At 41.3% G+C, this 18,095-nt stretch overlaps 2 protein-coding genes across 2 annotated transcripts in view; one reads left to right on the forward strand and one right to left on the reverse strand.

Annotated features, from left to right (window-relative positions):
- The window catches only part of MTBP (MDM2 binding protein), a 32,072-nt gene extending 27,230 nt beyond the window's left edge, over positions 1-4,842 (forward strand). The window contains exons 20-22 of the mRNA XM_035318055.1: positions 327-440; positions 3,010-3,075; positions 4,367-4,842. Of these exons, the coding sequence (XP_035173946.1) occupies positions 327-440; positions 3,010-3,075; positions 4,367-4,402 (216 nt within the window). The 3' untranslated portion in view covers positions 4,403-4,842. The remainder of the gene's footprint in view (positions 1-326; positions 441-3,009; positions 3,076-4,366) is intronic.
- A 3,624-nt stretch (positions 4,843-8,466) lies between these two features.
- SNTB1 (syntrophin beta 1) overlaps positions 8,467-18,095 on the reverse strand; it is a 114,293-nt gene continuing 104,664 nt past the window's right edge. The window contains exons 5-7 of the mRNA XM_035318056.1: positions 15,093-15,289; positions 13,437-13,627; positions 8,467-12,108 (exon numbers count right to left, since the gene is read on the reverse strand). Of these exons, the coding sequence (XP_035173947.1) occupies positions 12,016-12,108; positions 13,437-13,627; positions 15,093-15,289 (481 nt within the window). The 3' untranslated portion in view covers positions 8,467-12,015. The remainder of the gene's footprint in view (positions 12,109-13,436; positions 13,628-15,092; positions 15,290-18,095) is intronic.

Genomic DNA, 18,095 nt, shown 5'->3' on the forward strand with positions numbered 1-18,095 from the left:
TCTCTACATTGTGTTGACATGTAAGCATTTTGTTAATTTTTGATGTGAAGGAAATGGAAATAGAGTGTTAAACAAATCTGCCTAACTTTGGTCAGTGAGTTGATGTCATTCAGCCAATGGATTAATGACAGTGGCAAGATCAAAAGAAATCCAGTTTTTTTTCTTTCAGTCTTCTCAATATATTAAGACTCCTGTGTCTTGATCTTTGTTGGGAAGAGATAAAGAAAAGAAGTGTGACTTATTTTTCCCTTGGACAGTTTTTCATGCCTTATCGGCATGGGGTGACATTGGGATGAAGGTTTGAGTGCGTTTCTATTGTTCCCCAGATGCTGAAGGAGGTGGTAGCCAAGACTCTTCAAAAACATGGAATTCCGGAGAATCACAAGTGCTTTGAATTGTGCAGCCAACGTCTATTTGAGATATCAAAGTTTTACTTAAAGGTAACTAGAAGGCATGCTTTTACAGTTCCGTGTGCGTAACTGAATGAATTTATTCCTGAATGTAACTTGAGATGGGTTGTATTTAGACCTGATGGTGCTAATGTTTCCTAGTGGCACGTTACTAGTATGTGTAGAATGTGGAGAAACCTTTGGTCTTGTAAAGTGCAGAAGCTAGTTTTACAGTGTATTTTGGTGTTTCACTGTTTGTTTTCAAACCTTATAAAGCACTCATCTTTTATGTGTGTTAGATAACATGCAAAAGCAATGCTCAGGTAGGTAAAGTTGTGTTTATACTATATAGCTTTACTTACTGCTGTAGATAGCTTAGGGCCATAGATTTCTGTTTATCTTCTACTGAAAAAAAATGTTCATGACATCAGGTTCTCCTAATTCATCTTCCTTCAGCAAGACTAGAGTATGAGATCACCCGTTGGCCATTGTAAGCTATAGCTGTTTTCAAGGTTTTAAATAAGTTCCTTTTCACAGAATCTGGGGTGATGCAAGTGATGAGCGGAACTGCTCACAACTGTGTGGGAACTTAGCAAATCCCGGGGACACTAAGTGAGATGCTAGAGGGGGAAAAAAAAAGAAAAGAAAGCTGTAGGACAGAAAATTAACCAGTAAGGCAATTGCTTTCTTACAGAAATTGTAATTGTTTTATGGCCATCGCATCTCACTTGTATTCCTTTGCTTTGCAAGTCCCTTGGGAGTGAATGTCAGATGAATGCAAATTAACTTCCGTACATGTAGTTGTATGGAACTGTAGTGTAGGCTGGTTCACATTCACCTGTGCGTGTTACTTTTGTAGAGTACAGATGTAGTCATGTCAGCATCCTGTGTTGTCCTACATTTTGCTTTGTGTTTTGTACTGGCTTTGTCTCTACTTATAACAGGATAATTTTGTCTCCAAATTGATGATCAACTTAGTTTTGTCATAAACACTGTACTGTTATAATGAGCTATGTAAATGCAGCTTTACATATTTGCCCTTTTTTCTATTTCCCAAACTGTGGTTGCAGCTATTGGAAACAAATTCTTTGCTCATATAAAACCGTAGAATACGATCACATTTCTTTTGGCAGAATGGAGGCTGTGTATGTTGGTCAGTTGGTCACTGATTACAGATGAAGAAAGATTTCAGGAAAAAACCTAATGCCATGTAATCTTTGTCCTTCACTGTGACAGCTCAGCTTCTCCCTTGCTCTAGGGCTGTTGGGTAAATAGCTTATTGTGCCTGAAATTCCAGTGCCATGACGTGGTCACAGAAATCCCTGTAAATGCATTGCAAATCTATCTGACACGTGCTGACTCGGCAGCACCATGCAAAATTGCATCAACCTAATTTTTAGGAGAGAATGAGGAACATCGCTTTCCACAATACATAAGGGACTTTGTAAGTTAATGCTTGAGCCTATGTTACTTAGTCTGAGCACAGAAATGAGTACAATTACGGTATTTGGGTTAACAAGCTGAACTGCTGTTCCTGTTCCTTTGCGTGTATTCAGCCTACCACCATTTGTGAACTAACTCAATTTAGCTTGAGCTTCAGGGAAGATGATTTAAGCTAAATGAAATTGCTCTGCAATCGAAGAGGGCTACAAGCTGACACAGACAATTATAACATCTTGCTGATGAGCAGCAGCTTCTTAAATAATTAGAGGACAGTTGTTCACTCGTTCTGTAAGCACTCCCAAGATCTGCACAAAATAGGCCCTGAAGGAAGATCTCATCCAAAGTCAGAGCCTGTGTGTAGGGATGAGGAAGCGAATTCAGATGGGTTAATGGTTCCATTGCAAATAAGGAGTAAAAGAAGATGAGACAATGATCCTTTTCTTCAGCAAGCTGAGGTAGAGAGCGTTGTGGCAGGATTTAGTTCTCTTGAACTGTACTCCAGGTCTGTAGGACTTTCCTGTGCTGCATGGTTCAGAAGCATGATGTCGTAGATACTGTTTTCCTTTGGAGACAAGTAGTACATTTATGTTCTTAGTTTTTATTTCTCGTCGGACAGCGGTGTTATATGTTTGCTCTATGAGCAATCTGGCTCTTGGATTAGGCTGGGAAAAAACAACAAAACCAAAAAAAAAACAGCAAAGCAGACAAACCATTCTAGGTTTTTCCTGTCCTGCATTTATTCTTTTTCTCCAGGTCCTCTTTTCTATTCTTTGCCAGAACTCTGTATTGTGGTCTAAACAGACAGTTGATTTCCATGTTTGTGGAAGATTTCAATTCAATCAAGACTATAAGAACTTACAGTGTTTAAAATAAAATAATAAAAAAGAAAATGCCTGCACTTCTGGAAGTTTGAAAGTAAGGAAAAGTCTGGCTTAGTCACACTTGACTGCTAGGCTTGGACTGCTGTAGGAAAAGTTATGGCCCTTGGAGTGAATTTAGGTTTACTTAATTTTTAGAAAAAGTGAATTCAAATAGTCAATTTTTCTGTAGTTCTGAAAAGAAATCATGAAAGGATTAAGTTCCCCAAGATAACTCGGGCTCTTATCATCCCCTTATCATCCACATGTAATGAGGATATGAGTATACTAATCTCTGTGGCTTTGTGCTTCATATTTAGGATCTTAAAACTTCTAGAGGACTTCTTGATGAAATGAAGAAAACAGCAAATAACAATGCTAAACAGGTAAGGCCATTTGTTTGATTTGTGTGCATGTCTCTATTCACTAGCCTAGGCTAAGTCCAACTGCCGCTGCTTCCCTGTGGGATGGTTTGGTCCACAGATTAGGAGATGAAGAGAAGCATTCCTGAAGCTGTGGGTCGTTTTGCATTCTGATCTCACAAAAAGTCTCTCCAAGGCAAAATTTTCCGTTCCATATGATCATGGTTTTGGCAGTTCTAGCTAGAATACAGTCTATCTGTTATGTCACGGTGATAAACGTAGATGAAGGAAATTTTTCCACGACTCAGAAAAAAAAAAAAAAATCATGACATTTTTCTTCCTTGGAGAGAAGTCCAAATCGCTAGGAATTCTTCTTCCTTTGTGCTCAGGGAAATAACATTTGTCTTCAAAGTTTAGGTACCAATAGAGGAATCTATCAAAGGAAATAAATTTTGTTTTAAAGAAAAAAAATCAGTAATTTTAAGCTTAGAAATAACTGTAAACAGAAGTGACATCAGATGAGCTTTCTTGTGTGTAAAGGAGTGCTTCTGTGAACAGTAGCACAGAGCAAACAGGAGTAAGCACTCCTGCCCTCCAGAAATTGGGTAAATATTTGATTTAAATTCTGGATAACACGATCTGGCATTTTTACGGGGTGGTTTTCAAAACTATAAATTAAATGTAATGATTTGAACAGAGCTAGTTAAATAGTCTCCCCTCAAAACTCTTAAGTAAAACTGCTAGATCCCTACAGAACTGTATCCTGCCAGGGCAGTATTGTGTTTGGTAGTGGTTTCCCTTGTGAGCTGGTTCCTACAGGTCATAAGGTTTCAAAAACTACATGGGCTGTGCTGTTTGATCCTGGCCTGGGATATTGTGCTGATGCACATTCTCACTGCAGTCTTTGTCTGGAGAGAGCAGTCGGTCGTTTTAGATATGAGCATTAATACCCCTTTGTCAACAGCAGTAAAATTGGGCATCCTGTAAATTGGCCACCTCTCCCTGTAATACAGAATGTTTTGAAATCACCTTAAAAAAACTGTACGTTATGGGGTAGCTCAATTCAGGGGATCTCAAAATGCCTTCTTCTAGAGACAAGGTGTTCTGATCAATTAACTACAGTTCTTGGGTGGTAACAGTCTATCTTCTCAGTTTATTAAAAACTTTCTCCTTTGAATGAATTACCTTTAAATCTTGTTTAGTAACAACAGGTCTTCACACAGGTCAAGGAAGAATTGCTAGTATGTCTCAGATGTTCTTGAGTTGCTTTCAGTAATAAGAGTTATGCGAATAATTTTCTCATTTATTTTCCCAGGTGATTGAATGGGTTTTGGAAAAATCTGGCAAGTAGATTAACTGCTATTCACACCTTCCTAGAAACTGTGGAGAGAGCACTTCTGATTGCAAGAAAAACATTATACTGGATAACACGTACATACACATATGCAAGCATCAGAAGAACTTTGGTCAGTGCAACTATATAGGCTTTTCAAGCGCAGTAGCATGCTTTGAAACTTTTTATACTGAAAGTTTTACTTTTTTTAAATTTTCAAATGAAAAAGGTTTTATTTTATTTGCATATTTATTACCTTTCATTGTTAGACAGAATACAGCTTGGTCTTTATAAAGCTTTGTATCTTTTTCAATGAGTGTATTTTTAATGTGAATTAAAAAAAAATGCCAGATTTAATTTTAATAACGGGACTACTTTGTTCTACTTTATTGCACAAAGACTTATATTTATTACTACTTGCTGTTGTATAAGCTGAATAAAACTGCTTGCAGCGCGGACCTTTGACATTTGATATTGTAGCTGACAACAGTTCCTATTCTGCTACTGAAAACAAATATAATTAGAAATTGAGTCACAATTATCTCTCAGTTCTGTAATAGAAAAAAAAATCAACATCTTTTTGTCAAACCTGATGGAAGGTCCCATGAAAGGATATTTTAAGGGGAGAGCTACAGCCTGAATTTCTGTGTAATCTTCCTAACAATCCACAGACCAATTCCTAACAAATCTGAGTGTTTTTTTTCATGGAGGGGGAAGAGAAAATCAAGCAGTAGTAATGATGATTGAGAGAACTGTGAAACAGTGGGCAAACTATGATGAAATGTAATACAAGAATTTCTACCTGAGTTGCAAGCACAGGAAACTACTCAGCCTCAGCTTGCTTAAGTTTGGGGCATGTATCTGGTTTGCACTAGTCATTATTCAGTTTAGTATTGTGTCGAGTTGAGGAGTTCCTACCAAAACAAACATTTTATAGCTTTCAGTGTAAGGATTTCCTATTTCTCATATAGCCTAACATGATTTCACTTGACAGAGGTGCAGTGTTAGTGTTTGCTATGTTCTCCTAGAAGGAAAATGGACTAAGCAATACTAATATATGTGAAATTTAATATTATGAGAAAATATAATTGAACTAAACCATATGCAGACTAGAGTTAGTACTGTAAAATCTACATCTACTCTGAAGAGTCTTTAGAATTTTGTGACTTTGTCTTTGCTAAATTCTGTTTTGTGTACAGCCAAGCCCTAAGGAGCTGTGGTTTTTGTTGTTTGCTTTGAGGTGTGTGCGCACACGTGTGCATGTCTAACAGGATCTTGCATTCTACTCTTCTTTTCCTTTGTTCCAATGTGTGTTTTTCTCCTGAACTCTATATGAACTTTTATATACATTTATGGGTGTGTACTAGTTGTAACTGTACTCTGCTTTACTGTGACTGAAAGCTGTAGTGAGTACGAATATAGAATCATAGAATATCCTGAGCTGGAAGGGACCCACAGGGTTCACTGAGTCCAACCCCTGGCTCCACACAGGACCACGCAAAACTCAGCCCATGTGTCTGAGAGCATTGTCCAAACACTCCTTGAACTCCTGTAGGCTCAGGGCCGTGACCACTGCCCCGGGGAGCCTGTCCCAGTGCCCGACCACCTCTGGGTGCAGAACCTTTCCCTAACCCCCAGCCGGACCCTCCCCTGTCCCAGCTCCATGCCGTCCCCTCGGGTCCTGTCGCTGTCCCCAGAGAGCAGAGCTCAGTGCCTGCCCCTCCGCTCCCCTCGTGAGGGAGCTGCAGGCCCCATGAGGCCTCCCTCATCAATGCACATCTTAGACCTGGACACACACAACTGCTTTGGAGAGCGCCTGCAACACATCCATAGTACCCAGGTGAATAACTTTAAAGGTAGATGTTTAACTAATTATATAATGAGTATATGCACAAAATTGCTCCAATGTATTAACCAATGTTTATGGTTCCCTTCCCTCTGCATTCAAGACAACCTGTTTTCCCTTGTAATTGTGTAAGTATTCTTACAGTCACTTTAAAATACACGAACGCATACACTTCTTGTGTTAAATATAAAATACTTTGCCTATACAACAAGAAACTTAGGAATGTCGCTTTTTTAACATACAATGTTAAATAAAGTCTTTACTTCCCTACAGAGAAAAGTCTAAAGTTCTAGTCTCATATATTCAACCTGAGTGCTGGTACTACTGTTGTGCAGGTGTTAATGCAAGCTAATATTGCATTTTCTATGTGATTTTTTGTTTTGTATAGTTGTAATCTGCTACAGCAGATTGAAAAAAATAATAATAAATTTTCTGTTCATGCTTATGTTGACAAGCAAAAGTGTAAACACTACATTTCATAAAACATGAGGCTTGCTGCCATGAGCAAAGAAAATGCCTTTCATGGAAGTAATTCATAACCTTTAACTGGCTTTTGTGTTGAAAAACTGTCTGCATCTATCTGTAGAAGGGCTTCTGTGAAAAAAAATCTTTTAAAAAAAATCAAATAACCAAAAAACACCCCCTTCTTCCCTTACTTTTCTGTGATGTACGTAGTGAGCCCTGGATTTAAATGCCATCTCACTTCATGAGCAAATATAACCCAATGGTTATTGCTTTAATTAATTCTGTAGACTCAAAGGCTGGCCTGAAATAATCAGCAGGAAAGTAGTTAGGGAAACATAAGCAGTTTGATGTGTCATTTGTTTGCATGATTCCCAATACTGAGCTAATACAGTGCTGCCCACATCTCGTTTGCACTTCATTATTATGTTGTTATTTTTATTTTTTATGGTAAATGACAGCTAGTTTGTAATCATGGCTTAATAACTTACTGCGCCCCATCTGAGCTGTGCTAACTCCCTGTGCGTGCTCTTAACCTAGCAAAAAGCATGCAAAATAATTTGACCTGGCCTACAGTAACAGCATTAAACCAAAATATTTTGCATCTGTCATAGTTGTAAAACCCCACAATTAAGGGCTGCCACAGCCCAGCTAACACGCGGTAACCTCAGTGATGCAGGCTGTAATGTCACTCTGTGCCTCCGAACTTCAAATGTTTTGTTCTGGACGATGAACCCCACTCTAGTCTGCCCTGTATTTACTGTAGAAGCTTTGGGTGCTTGCTTTCATGTTTTTGCATGTTAGGATGTGAGTCACGTTCATCAGCGTACACTGGGGTCTACCCCTGTGCCCACACAAGGCTGGGGTAAGACAACACTGATACAGGCATTATTACCTGGTGAGGTGGTTCCTTATTGCATGGCAGCAATTGTATTAGGAATATCACTTAAAGTGGTTAGAAATCTTTTTTTTAATTAACAAACTCACCAGTTCTTCCTAAGGCATCATTTTGTAATGCCACTAATTATTTACACAAGCACAGAAATTCCAGAGAAGGAAACAAACTGAATCCTATGTAGGCAATGGAGCTGATATATTCACGAGAGGTTTTTTTTCCCATCATGGTTTTAAACTAAACCTCTGCCCTGGTTAATCCAGGGGTTCCCGTGTATCAAGCAAGCTGATTGTGTCTTGAAATTTTGCTAGTTTGTTGTTAACATCTCCTGGTACAAATCAGAAGGTCACTGAATTCAGTGTCCATTTTAGATACGATTTCCAATTTGTAGATTGTTTTTTTATTTCCTTCTAGTAGAATAGTGCCAGTAACAGCCAGTTAGAAACCTGCCTCTTTGACTTCTAGGAAAAAGAACTTACAAAGCAATGATACTCTACAAATCTGGAGGCTTGGGGTGAAAACAAGGCAGTGCGAGATAACTTCTAAACGTGGCTAGGAGGGCTCTGAGAAGTCTCTTGGTAGATGGAAATCTGATCAAGCTCTACTTGAAACCAGCTGTGCTTCAGGATGTGAAGGGTGGGACAGAGTGTGCCCACAGGGCCTGGGAGAAGAGGGCATACTTACCTTTCACAAAAAGGGGCAATGCTCGTTTCTTTATGGGGCAAAGACAACCTCTAGTGGCATTTGTGGTAGTGATTTACTTGGGAGTGCATAAGGAGCTGTGTTCTGATTTATTAAGTACCTTAAGAGAAATGCTAGTTCTACTTAAAAAGCAGGACTCTTAGGAAACACCAGTATGCTTCCCTGAACACAGGCGGATCAGATTTATTTTATTTTTTTTATTTTTTAACAAACACCTTATATCACATTTTTCCAGTAACATATGTTCCAATATGTAGCCAAGTCTTTCTAACGGTGAAGCTTCTACACAGACCTCCTGATCAGAATGTCCAACCTACAGTCAGTATCTTGTGACGAGTGAAACTCTACAACTACCCCTTTTTAGGATTTCCATGAGGCTGCTCTGCCACAGCTCTGTAACACTGACAGAACAGACTTACAACCCACAGTTAGCTATTTGGGCCACTAGGTTAAGAATTAAAGTAGAGAGGAAGCAAACGTTCTTGTTTTCCTTAACTGTTCATAAGAACTAACCAAGGCACGTTTTGGCCCCACTCCTTGAATGCAGAGGCTCAAGCAGAAGTTTTTTGTAGCTGCTGGAACTGCCCAGTTAAGTATAAGCAACAGAGAAAGCATCGTAACTTCAGCAGGTGAGTCTGAACGGCCTTGCCCAGAACGGCCCTTTGGCCTCTCAGTAAACGCCAGCAGCAAAACAATACGCTATTTAATATGCTTTCAGACTGTCATAGGAATAACGTTTATTTAATAAAAAGCATCAACGTGCCATTACAGTACATTAATACTTCTTTATAATTATTTTAAAAAGTCATTCTGTCGATATGATGAATGGCTCTTTCAAGTAACTGAATTCCTACAGAATGACTGAGGTTTAGAACATGCGTTCCCCAGCCCCAAACCAAAGGACAGTCTTCTAAACACCTTGTTTGGGTACAAAGTAAGCTTACCTCACAAAAATCCAATAAATGACTTTATTAAATATATTCTTTTCCTCTAAAATATAAATATTCACTATACTCTTATAAATGTGGAGTAGGTCCATATTTCATTTGTCTATCCCATCCAAATATGAATCAGTCCAAAATCTAAAAATGAAGAAATAGCATCTGTAATTATCATTATTCTTTTCTATAAATATATATAATATGAACTTTCTTTGCAAACTGTTTAGTTATTCACTTATACTTCATATAGTACTGAGCACCTTAGATTACATGTTGTGTAATTTACTGGTTGGTACTAATATAGGAATTTGTACTATTTACAACGCACATAAGGTTAGGTATAACATTCCAGTGATCTGTAAGTGTGAAAAGAATAAGGAAATAGTGCAGTACAGTTACATGTGTATTTAACCTACCCCATGATATGCAAGTTCTCACTTTAACCTCAGGAACTTTTATAGGAGCCTGGGTCCAAACTTTTAAGTTATACTTTGGAACAGCAATAAAACACTTTGCACACAGCGTCCTCAAATCACTTTTTAAAAAACTTCACACGTTTTACTTGACAATGTGATCCGAGATCATGTTCGGAGCCCAGTCCCCCAGCGTACCGACTGCTCTCAGCCTCTCAGAAGACGTTACATCCTAGAAGCTTCCAAGCCAAAGGAGACCTAAATAACTGCTACAGAAAGGTACGTGACTGGCAGTGGGAGCAAAGCAAAAGACATACATTTGGAAATTATCAGTAAGTTATGTAACATAGCTCCTAACTTGTGATCTTACACGAGGAATTAAGTTTTAAGCGCAAGTACCATGACAGTAAAAACAACGTTCACAGGCAGGTAGATCGCCTTCCAGACTTCTCACTGGAGAGAGGCGCTGGGAGTGGGGCTGGTGTCCCAAACGTCAGCTTAGCTAATGGGCTAAAATAATTGTTTTCAGTATTTCAGTCTAAATTTTAAATTAGTTTTGATGATTAGGATACCTATGGAAACCACCACAAGCTAATTCCTACACTGAAAAACCAGCAGGACTTACTCTTTACTCTCAAGACTCAGTTTAAAAGCAACATAGGACCGAACTCTGTTTTTAATTTTCTTCTTTGCTAGCCAAGTGATGTTACACTGAAGTATACTGGCTTTCTGAAGAATAAAACAAATGTTGGAGTATGAAAAGTGAATTTCTACATACTTCTCATTTATCACTTCCTATACATTTCCTGTCCTTCAAAGTGGGAATTTAGGGCAAAACTCTAAAAGCAAACAACCCTACCTAAAGCAGTGCAATTTAAAATTTAAGAGCAATATAAATGCAACCCTTGTTCTGCTTCTTTCTATTCCCACCCAACCACACTGAGCCAATTTAGTAGCTCCGGGTGCAAGTTGTATCATCCTGCAGTGAAGAGCAGCTGGCCTGCCCTGGTGCCCTCAACCTAACTGTGAACAGGGCTCAAGCTTAGCTGTGACTGTTCTGACTTAGTAAGTTGTGGTGCAGAACAGGAGACCATAAGGTATGTGTACAGAGGTGACCTTCCTAAGCAAGTTTTACCAGCAAGGAATAAATCTGGACTTGCACCCCAATGCACTTAGTATGAACTTAGTCTAAAGATGACAAATCCTTTATTCACTAGTTCTTAATGTCGCATGATCTAGCAGCAGAGAAGAAGTCTAAGCTCCAAGTCACTCTCACAGGGACAGTTCCATATTAAGGTTTTTCTGGCATGTTCCTGCCCCCTGTGCACTTCCTCAGAGGTGAGGAGCTGCTCTTGATCAATTCAAGAAAATAAAAATAAAAAGAAGTCTTCCTCCTTGCCCAGATTTGCAAGGTGGGGACCATATAACCAGACTCGGTAGAGCTGAGGGGATAGTAAATTTGGGGTAGGAGGACAGGAAGCTCTTGGCATGGCTCAGGCTGACTTTCTGTTGGAAAACTCTCATGTGGAAGCAAGCTGACAGAAGCTTAGGTCACATTTCAAAATGGATCCAGCTCTCCTACCTGAAGCTCAAGGTCATTTGAACTGCTTTGAAAGTCACTAGAAAAACACACCTCGTGTTTGTTCAGTAACAGAGGAGGCGCCTACCTATGCCTCGGTGCCAGCCAGCACCCAGTGCACCCCTCAGCTTGTGCTGCACTGCATCCATCGTGAGCAATGCACACGAGGTGGCTCTACCATTTAATCTGAAAGTGCCCCTCGGCCCGGTCCTTGCAGCTGGTGTTCCTTGCTGCTCTGTGGTGCTTCAGAGCACCCCACTCAAAGATGCGTAGCTGCTCGCTCTGCTGGGTATTCGAGCAGCACAGTGTGGGGCTCCCCACAAGAAATCTGTCAGTGGTGCACGGCTGGAACAGAAAAACCACTTGCCTTCTAGGCGGTGGGACCATCTTACAGAACTTGTATTCAAACAACCTTGAGCTTGCATCATAACCAACACCCACTCCTTTCTGCTTAGCCCTTTACTGATTCTATATGAACAAGTACATTGAAATAGGCACAACTTATGAGTCTGAACAATTACACGCATGGTACTACACTCGGTCACTGTCTGAGACGGGATCTGAAAATCCCACTATTTACAATGAAATCCATCGTTTTCCTTGTCATGCCACCTCTTCAGCTGATCAAAATCAAAACCGGGCCTTGAAAAGCTGCCAGAAATGGCCGAGGCCTGGTGCCGAACCCCAGTCTGGTGCAGGCTGTTATCCGTTGCAGGTCGCTAATGTTGGGTGTACTTCCCGAGTAGCAGGGTTGCTCCGCTAGTCTTTGAAGAATCAGATGTGTGTATCCCGTTTATGCCACCAAGCCAAGTCTTGTGATCTTAGCCGACAGGAAGGAATGGATGATGAACACGACTGGTTTTGGACAGGAATGAAGGTCCAGTTGCTGAAATTACAGGAAGAAATCAAGTTGAGAATAATTAGATTAGATTACAGCTCAAATAAGCAGTCATTTATGGAGTGTTTACTAGATTAACTGCTGCCTGGTATTTTCAACAGACTTCTATTAGTAACTCCCCTGTATTACAACACATTGTTATTTCTTTGCGTGCAGCTGCAAATATTGAGGTCACTAAAAGTGAGTAAGAAACATCTTGAAAGCAGATGAGATCTTTGTGCCCCTGGGCTTTATGTCTGCCTGGGAAAGCAGTGTAAAACGGACTCGAAGGCTGCAAGCCCTTCTCCAGGATTTTCAACCCCTCCATCTTTTCAGTCTGTTTCTGATGAGCGCTGGCAGTGTGACTGCTGTGTTTGATCCCTTGTCCTTGCACTTTTCCCTATGAATCTGCTCTCGGTCACTGCTGAAGCCAAAACACTGCTCCTCGAGTTGCATGGTTGCTTCTCTCTTCATGCAGCTGGCAGTGAAACTGAACTGAGATTTTTTTCCCATGGTGACAGCTCAGATCACCTCACCAGGTGCTTGCTAAGTGTGACAGCACGACAGCTCTATCAGTGCGGACAGCAGGTTGAGCATGAAGTTCACACCAGAACAAAACAGACTGGTCTTTCCACCAGTCATGTGCCAACTTTACTGAGAGCTAGTAAGAATTTTATTGAGTAACAAATTCCTTTCTGAAGTACGGTTACAGCCTGACAATAAAGGCTTCAAAGACCATGTTATCAAAGGTGGTATCAAGAATTAAACACGCAATATACTCCAGAACTGCTGAAAAACTTGACAGGAAAGATCATGTTTGCATAATTTATGGTATCTACACGGTTTGTAGGAACAAGCACCTTATTTTTAGGCCTTGTGACAGCTAACTTTAAGGCTTACGTAGACAGTTTGCTCTACATTTGTAATCCTCAATTTTTTCAGCAACTAGGTGTTCAAAAGCGTCTAGAACTGTTGTCATATCAGATAAAGTAGCTATGTGCATGTTGGGATTATTTGTAATATCTACTTCTTAAGTTCTACTTACAGTCAATTTAAAATTGAAAAGAAAACCTACAAACATTCTAACATCTGGCTACACAGAGAGTTTTTCTTAAACATAAGAAATCTTCCACCTTTCCTTGCATGCTTTTACCTTTTTACCTCTTATTTCTTCCTAAAGCCAGATCATCATATGCTGCATTGGACAGCATGGCATCTATATCTTGATGCTGGAACCATCCTGGTCAGTTGTTTGTTATTAGTGCTTTTCCACTCTCACAGCCGTAAGGACCACCACAAAGATGGCAATGTATCCCTCTGCTAAATGCAGTACTTACAATTTCTCCATCTTTTCCTCCAAAGTCTAAATAGAGCATCCGTATCCCATCATCGGAGGACATTTTCAGTTTCTCGTAGGGGTATTGTGCAATTGTCTTAGAGAAGGCACCGTCTTGTGGTTCGGTTGTAAGAGAGAATCCATGTTCATAATGGATGGTCAAACGGCACTCCTGGCTTTTATATGTGCAAGCTAAACATGGAAACAAAATGCAGACTGTAATGTTCTTAAAAGCAACAAATGCCATTGGGCTACAGATTTTACAGTCAATCTCAGCAACGCCTCGCGGAAACCAGCCCTTCCTACAACTGGTTAATTGTGCTCTAACGGTAAACCTGCAGGTCTGGAAAAACAACTGAAGTCACTCTGCTGTGCGAGGCCCAAGCACCATTTGTTAGTTAGGGTCTATATGCAGGGACTAAGCTTCTGCTTGGTGGTAACCACACCGATGTCAGTCCTTCTGCTTACTCGCTGCATTCTTCATACTGTAGTGCACATCTGCGTGCTGCCACTAAAGCAATCTAATGAAGTTTAAGATGACACAGGCTGGCATTTCCTCCTTCCAAACCTCAGCAAAGTCACAGCTCCCCTTCTTATGTGTGACAGAGCCCAAATCAATAACTGTGTCACACAATGCGTGGCAAAATTAGAAGCTGCAAAGGGTATCCCTGAAGAATTTTGACAAAGATTAAGATGCTCTGGAGTCCTCGTTAGTGTCATAGTAATTGAAAAAGGGCCCAGATAACTGTATCTAACAGCAACTGCAGCACAAAGTCTGCGTCTTTCCCTCAGCTCTGAAACATATCACGATCCAAATTAAAAACCAGAGTTTTAAGTGTTTGAATCCCAAATTCTCTCTCTTCCCCCCCCACCGCCCCCCACCCCATTCGCCCTGTTCGCCCTGTGTAATTCTTGGATAACTAAGGCTTTTTATAAGTTTCCCAGAAAGCAGAGGTATTCCATGCACACACCACAGCACCTGTCCTCCAGCAGAGCTGAGCAGGCTGGGACTGTCACACACCTGAGGCGAGGGAACAGAAACGGGCCGTGTGTTACCTGATCTCCGAGGGGCTCCCATCTACAGCCTGACAACCCTCGCTGCCTGCTGCACAAAGCACAGCACCGGCTGCCACTGTCTTCCACACCGAGGAGGAGGCAGTGATGGAGAGGGGGACTCAAATAATGAATTTACTCTGCTCCAGTTCTGATTCGTGTTCAAAATAAAATTCCTAAGAACCTTTTAGGGAGATGCATGTCAAGAGAAACACAACTGGCTGTTCCTAGCACACAGCAAGTGAATTGTTGTCCCTCGTTCACTCCTTGTGGCCTTCTGGACAAACCTCTGACATTTACTTCTCCATGACACACAGCCCACCATGGCTGACAACAGACTTGTGCCTGAACAGTGTCAGGAAAACAGGACGAAAAGTCAGAATGACAGTGACTGTGCCCTTGTTTTATCATACTGGCCATGGGTAGAATACCAGCTAGGGCTGGGTAGGAAAGCAAGGAGATTATATTTTAAACACAGAAACCCCTAAGTATGTACATTTTTAAAAAATGAAACATCTGTAGCAGAAAGGGCTTGAACTGACAGCCATCAGTCTGTAAAACAGAGGAAAAAGGGTGAAGAAGCAACGCCGCATCTGCTACTCACATGTTGTGATTTCTGTGATGAGCTCTGCAGAATTATGACAGCCCTGCACTATGCTCCGTGTCCACAGTGAGAGGTCTCTGCTCGTCTCCGTCCTGAACAGATGGGTTTCGATCCCTTGCCTTGTACCGGTACGGGTTGCGAAAGACAAATCCATCCCAGACTGCGGTGAGCCCTTCCCTGGGCCAGAATGGACCAACCTGGAATTGGATTTCAATATACATTAGTGGTTACAGCACAGACAAAGCTGGAGGCTGGGGGCTGAATGCTGGTTTTCTGTACGGCTCTCGAAGGACATTTAGTGCTGGCCATAACAACCACTGTGAATTAAGGTCCCCCTTTATCCATACAAGGGGAATAACAAGCAGCAGCACAAGTGCCTCTGTGCTGTCACAACCCAATGCCATGACAGGCAACTTGGTCCCATGATGGGACATGCCACCAAGCAGGGCAGCACACAGTGCTGTTCCCTTTAGCACTGTGGCTGTGCCTCCCCACCAGACAGGAGAGCCCTGAACTGCTTCCACAGAGGCCACAGGACCACCATTACTGAGCACTGCACCAAAATCCCTACCCAACTAAAACTTTGCACATTCCTAAATGCACGAGGCTGCCTAAATGCACATCTCCTCTGTATTTAAGCCTAAAGTGACTGCCAGTGACACTCAGAGAATGAAGGCCCATGGCAAATTGTACAAAACACCCCTGTGGGTGAGGATCTGAGGGAACTCACTCACTGCTGTGTGCTGTTGGGGTTTGGTCGACAGATGGAAATGCTCGCTCAGACAACGCAGCTGAATCCAGCTTTCACTGTCAAGCTGCATTTGCCGTAAAGCTCAAACATCTGCAGACAAACGCTACAATAAATGCTGCTGGATAAAGTACCAATTCCCATAAAGTCTGAAGTTCTGTAAAATACGGAGATGCCAAGTGCTGTCTTGTGTACACTTTTCCCATAAGGTACCTGTAAAATGCAAAATGCTGCAGCTATTTGTAATCCCGAAACGCTCTCGCATTTTGCTGTTATTAAAATTTCTTTGCCTGGCATGAACAGTTGTTCTCCCGAGACTAGGAAAGCTTTGTTCAAGTTGACCAACATTAATTGCAGGATTATTTTTTTTTGAGAGAAAATCAACACTTCACAATATTTCATTCCTATTAAAGACCGTCCCCTCTTTTCATCTCTGTCAGAAGCGTGGGACAGTGAACACAGCATCACCTGGGGTTGTGACACTGATTCAGCTGGGAAGAATAAAACAGAGGAGCTTGTCACACTGTGCGGTCCGGACACTAACCCTCAGAGGGAATCACAGAGTGAAACCAGGCAAATTCTTCTGAGAATCTTATTTCTGTCTTGTGTCTCCTGTCTGCCTTTCTGTAGGCAAACAATATGCTTTGTATGAGACTACGAAATAAATATGTAACATGGTAGTAAGAATACACATGCTAAAGCATGAAACCTTAGACTTTACATATGATCTACTCAATACTAATTTGCCCTCAAATTATTGTTTAGCACCTGGAAGGTTGGCTGACATCACAGAAGTAGATGTTTAATAGGAAAAGAAAAAAAGCAAAAAGCAAAGAAAGTAAAGAAAAAAGAACATCATCTTTACAGCTACTGAAACACTAGCCATAAGGAATCTGATTTTCCCAGACTCCCTGGTGGTTCATGCTGGGATATGCTTTGTGCTGAACAGACGTACCCCTCTTTCCTGAACCGCTGTAAGGTTTGCTGGGTTTGCTCATGCTCAGGTTTATGGCAGCTTTCTGTGAATTTTGAGCATCCTCCTTGATCTTGCATTACCAGGAAGGCTGGGAGGCCAGGTGCAGAGAGCCCGTGTGGACCTGGGCAGGAAAACCTCTCCCATAGCAGCACCACCACCTCCCTGCCTGCTTTTTGGCCTCCGGAAGAGCCACAGAAACTTCTTGCATCACTTTGATACACCAGCACTCCCCTAACTGTGCTCTGGGCAGATTTTGTAGTAAGGGAGGTCAGTGGCAAACAAATAGCCCCAAAACATTTGTTCACGGGCTGTGGTGGGATGAGGTGTAAACTCAGAGGGGAAGCTGCATCGTGGTTATTAAGGCAGGAGAGCAGGAACTGAACGGCCAGTCGTCTGGGTAAGGGCAGGGCAGCTGCTCTCCCTCTGCCTTCTGCTGCTGGAGGGTAAGTAGTCTGAAAAGTCACATCAAGTTTGATATTAAAGATAAAGCTTCTTTGTACAGTGTTCAAGAGCTACACTAAAAATTATGCTCTAATACTTATGATACCAAATATGTGACAGATAGTTCAAAGGTTTTATTCCCTTTCAAAAAAAAAACCAACACCAAAACAGACACACACAAAACACCCAGGTCTTCATGCATCATCCACTGCACTGGCTTTTTAGGTTTTTCATCATATGAATAAAATGGAGATGCATTTTACAAATTAAAGTGTGTTGGACACATCCAACATGAGCCTTTTTCTTGCCTGCCTTCTCATTCATGTTATCCCCCCATTATCAGAAGTTCAGTCTCACCATTTAAAAATCCTTTTCTATCATACACCTGCAGATCATGCTTCAGAAGATCATGCAGCTAAACACAGATTGGAGAAATAGGCAGGGGAACATTTGACAGCAGTTATGTATCAGCTATCAGCACTGATATATTTGGGTACAAGTCCAAGGATTCTCAAGCTTTGATAAATTCAGACCAGTTTCATTACAGAAAAAGTATTTTATCCTGAAGAACACAAAAACACCTCAAAAGGAAAAAAAATAAAAAAAAATCTTGCAAACTTTATAGGTGGCTCTGAAGACAAAGGAGGTTGTACCCTGCACCTGAAAGCCAACAAGACACCCTGAGCTGCTCCAGGAGCACCCAGCACAGCCCGGCTGCACCCCTGCCTGAGGTGTTCCCGAGAGCTCTGCCCAGAGCCGCAAGAGGGCAGGAGAAGGTTGGTCTGTGCTGTGTGTAAGGAAATGTGACTTTTCGTGTGCTCCAGGGAGCCAGGAAGAC

The sequence above is a fragment of the Oxyura jamaicensis genome, chromosome 2 (genome assembly GCF_011077185.1).
Source record: "Oxyura jamaicensis isolate SHBP4307 breed ruddy duck chromosome 2, BPBGC_Ojam_1.0, whole genome shotgun sequence".
NCBI classification, from domain to species: Eukaryota; Metazoa; Chordata; class Aves; order Anseriformes; family Anatidae; genus Oxyura; species Oxyura jamaicensis.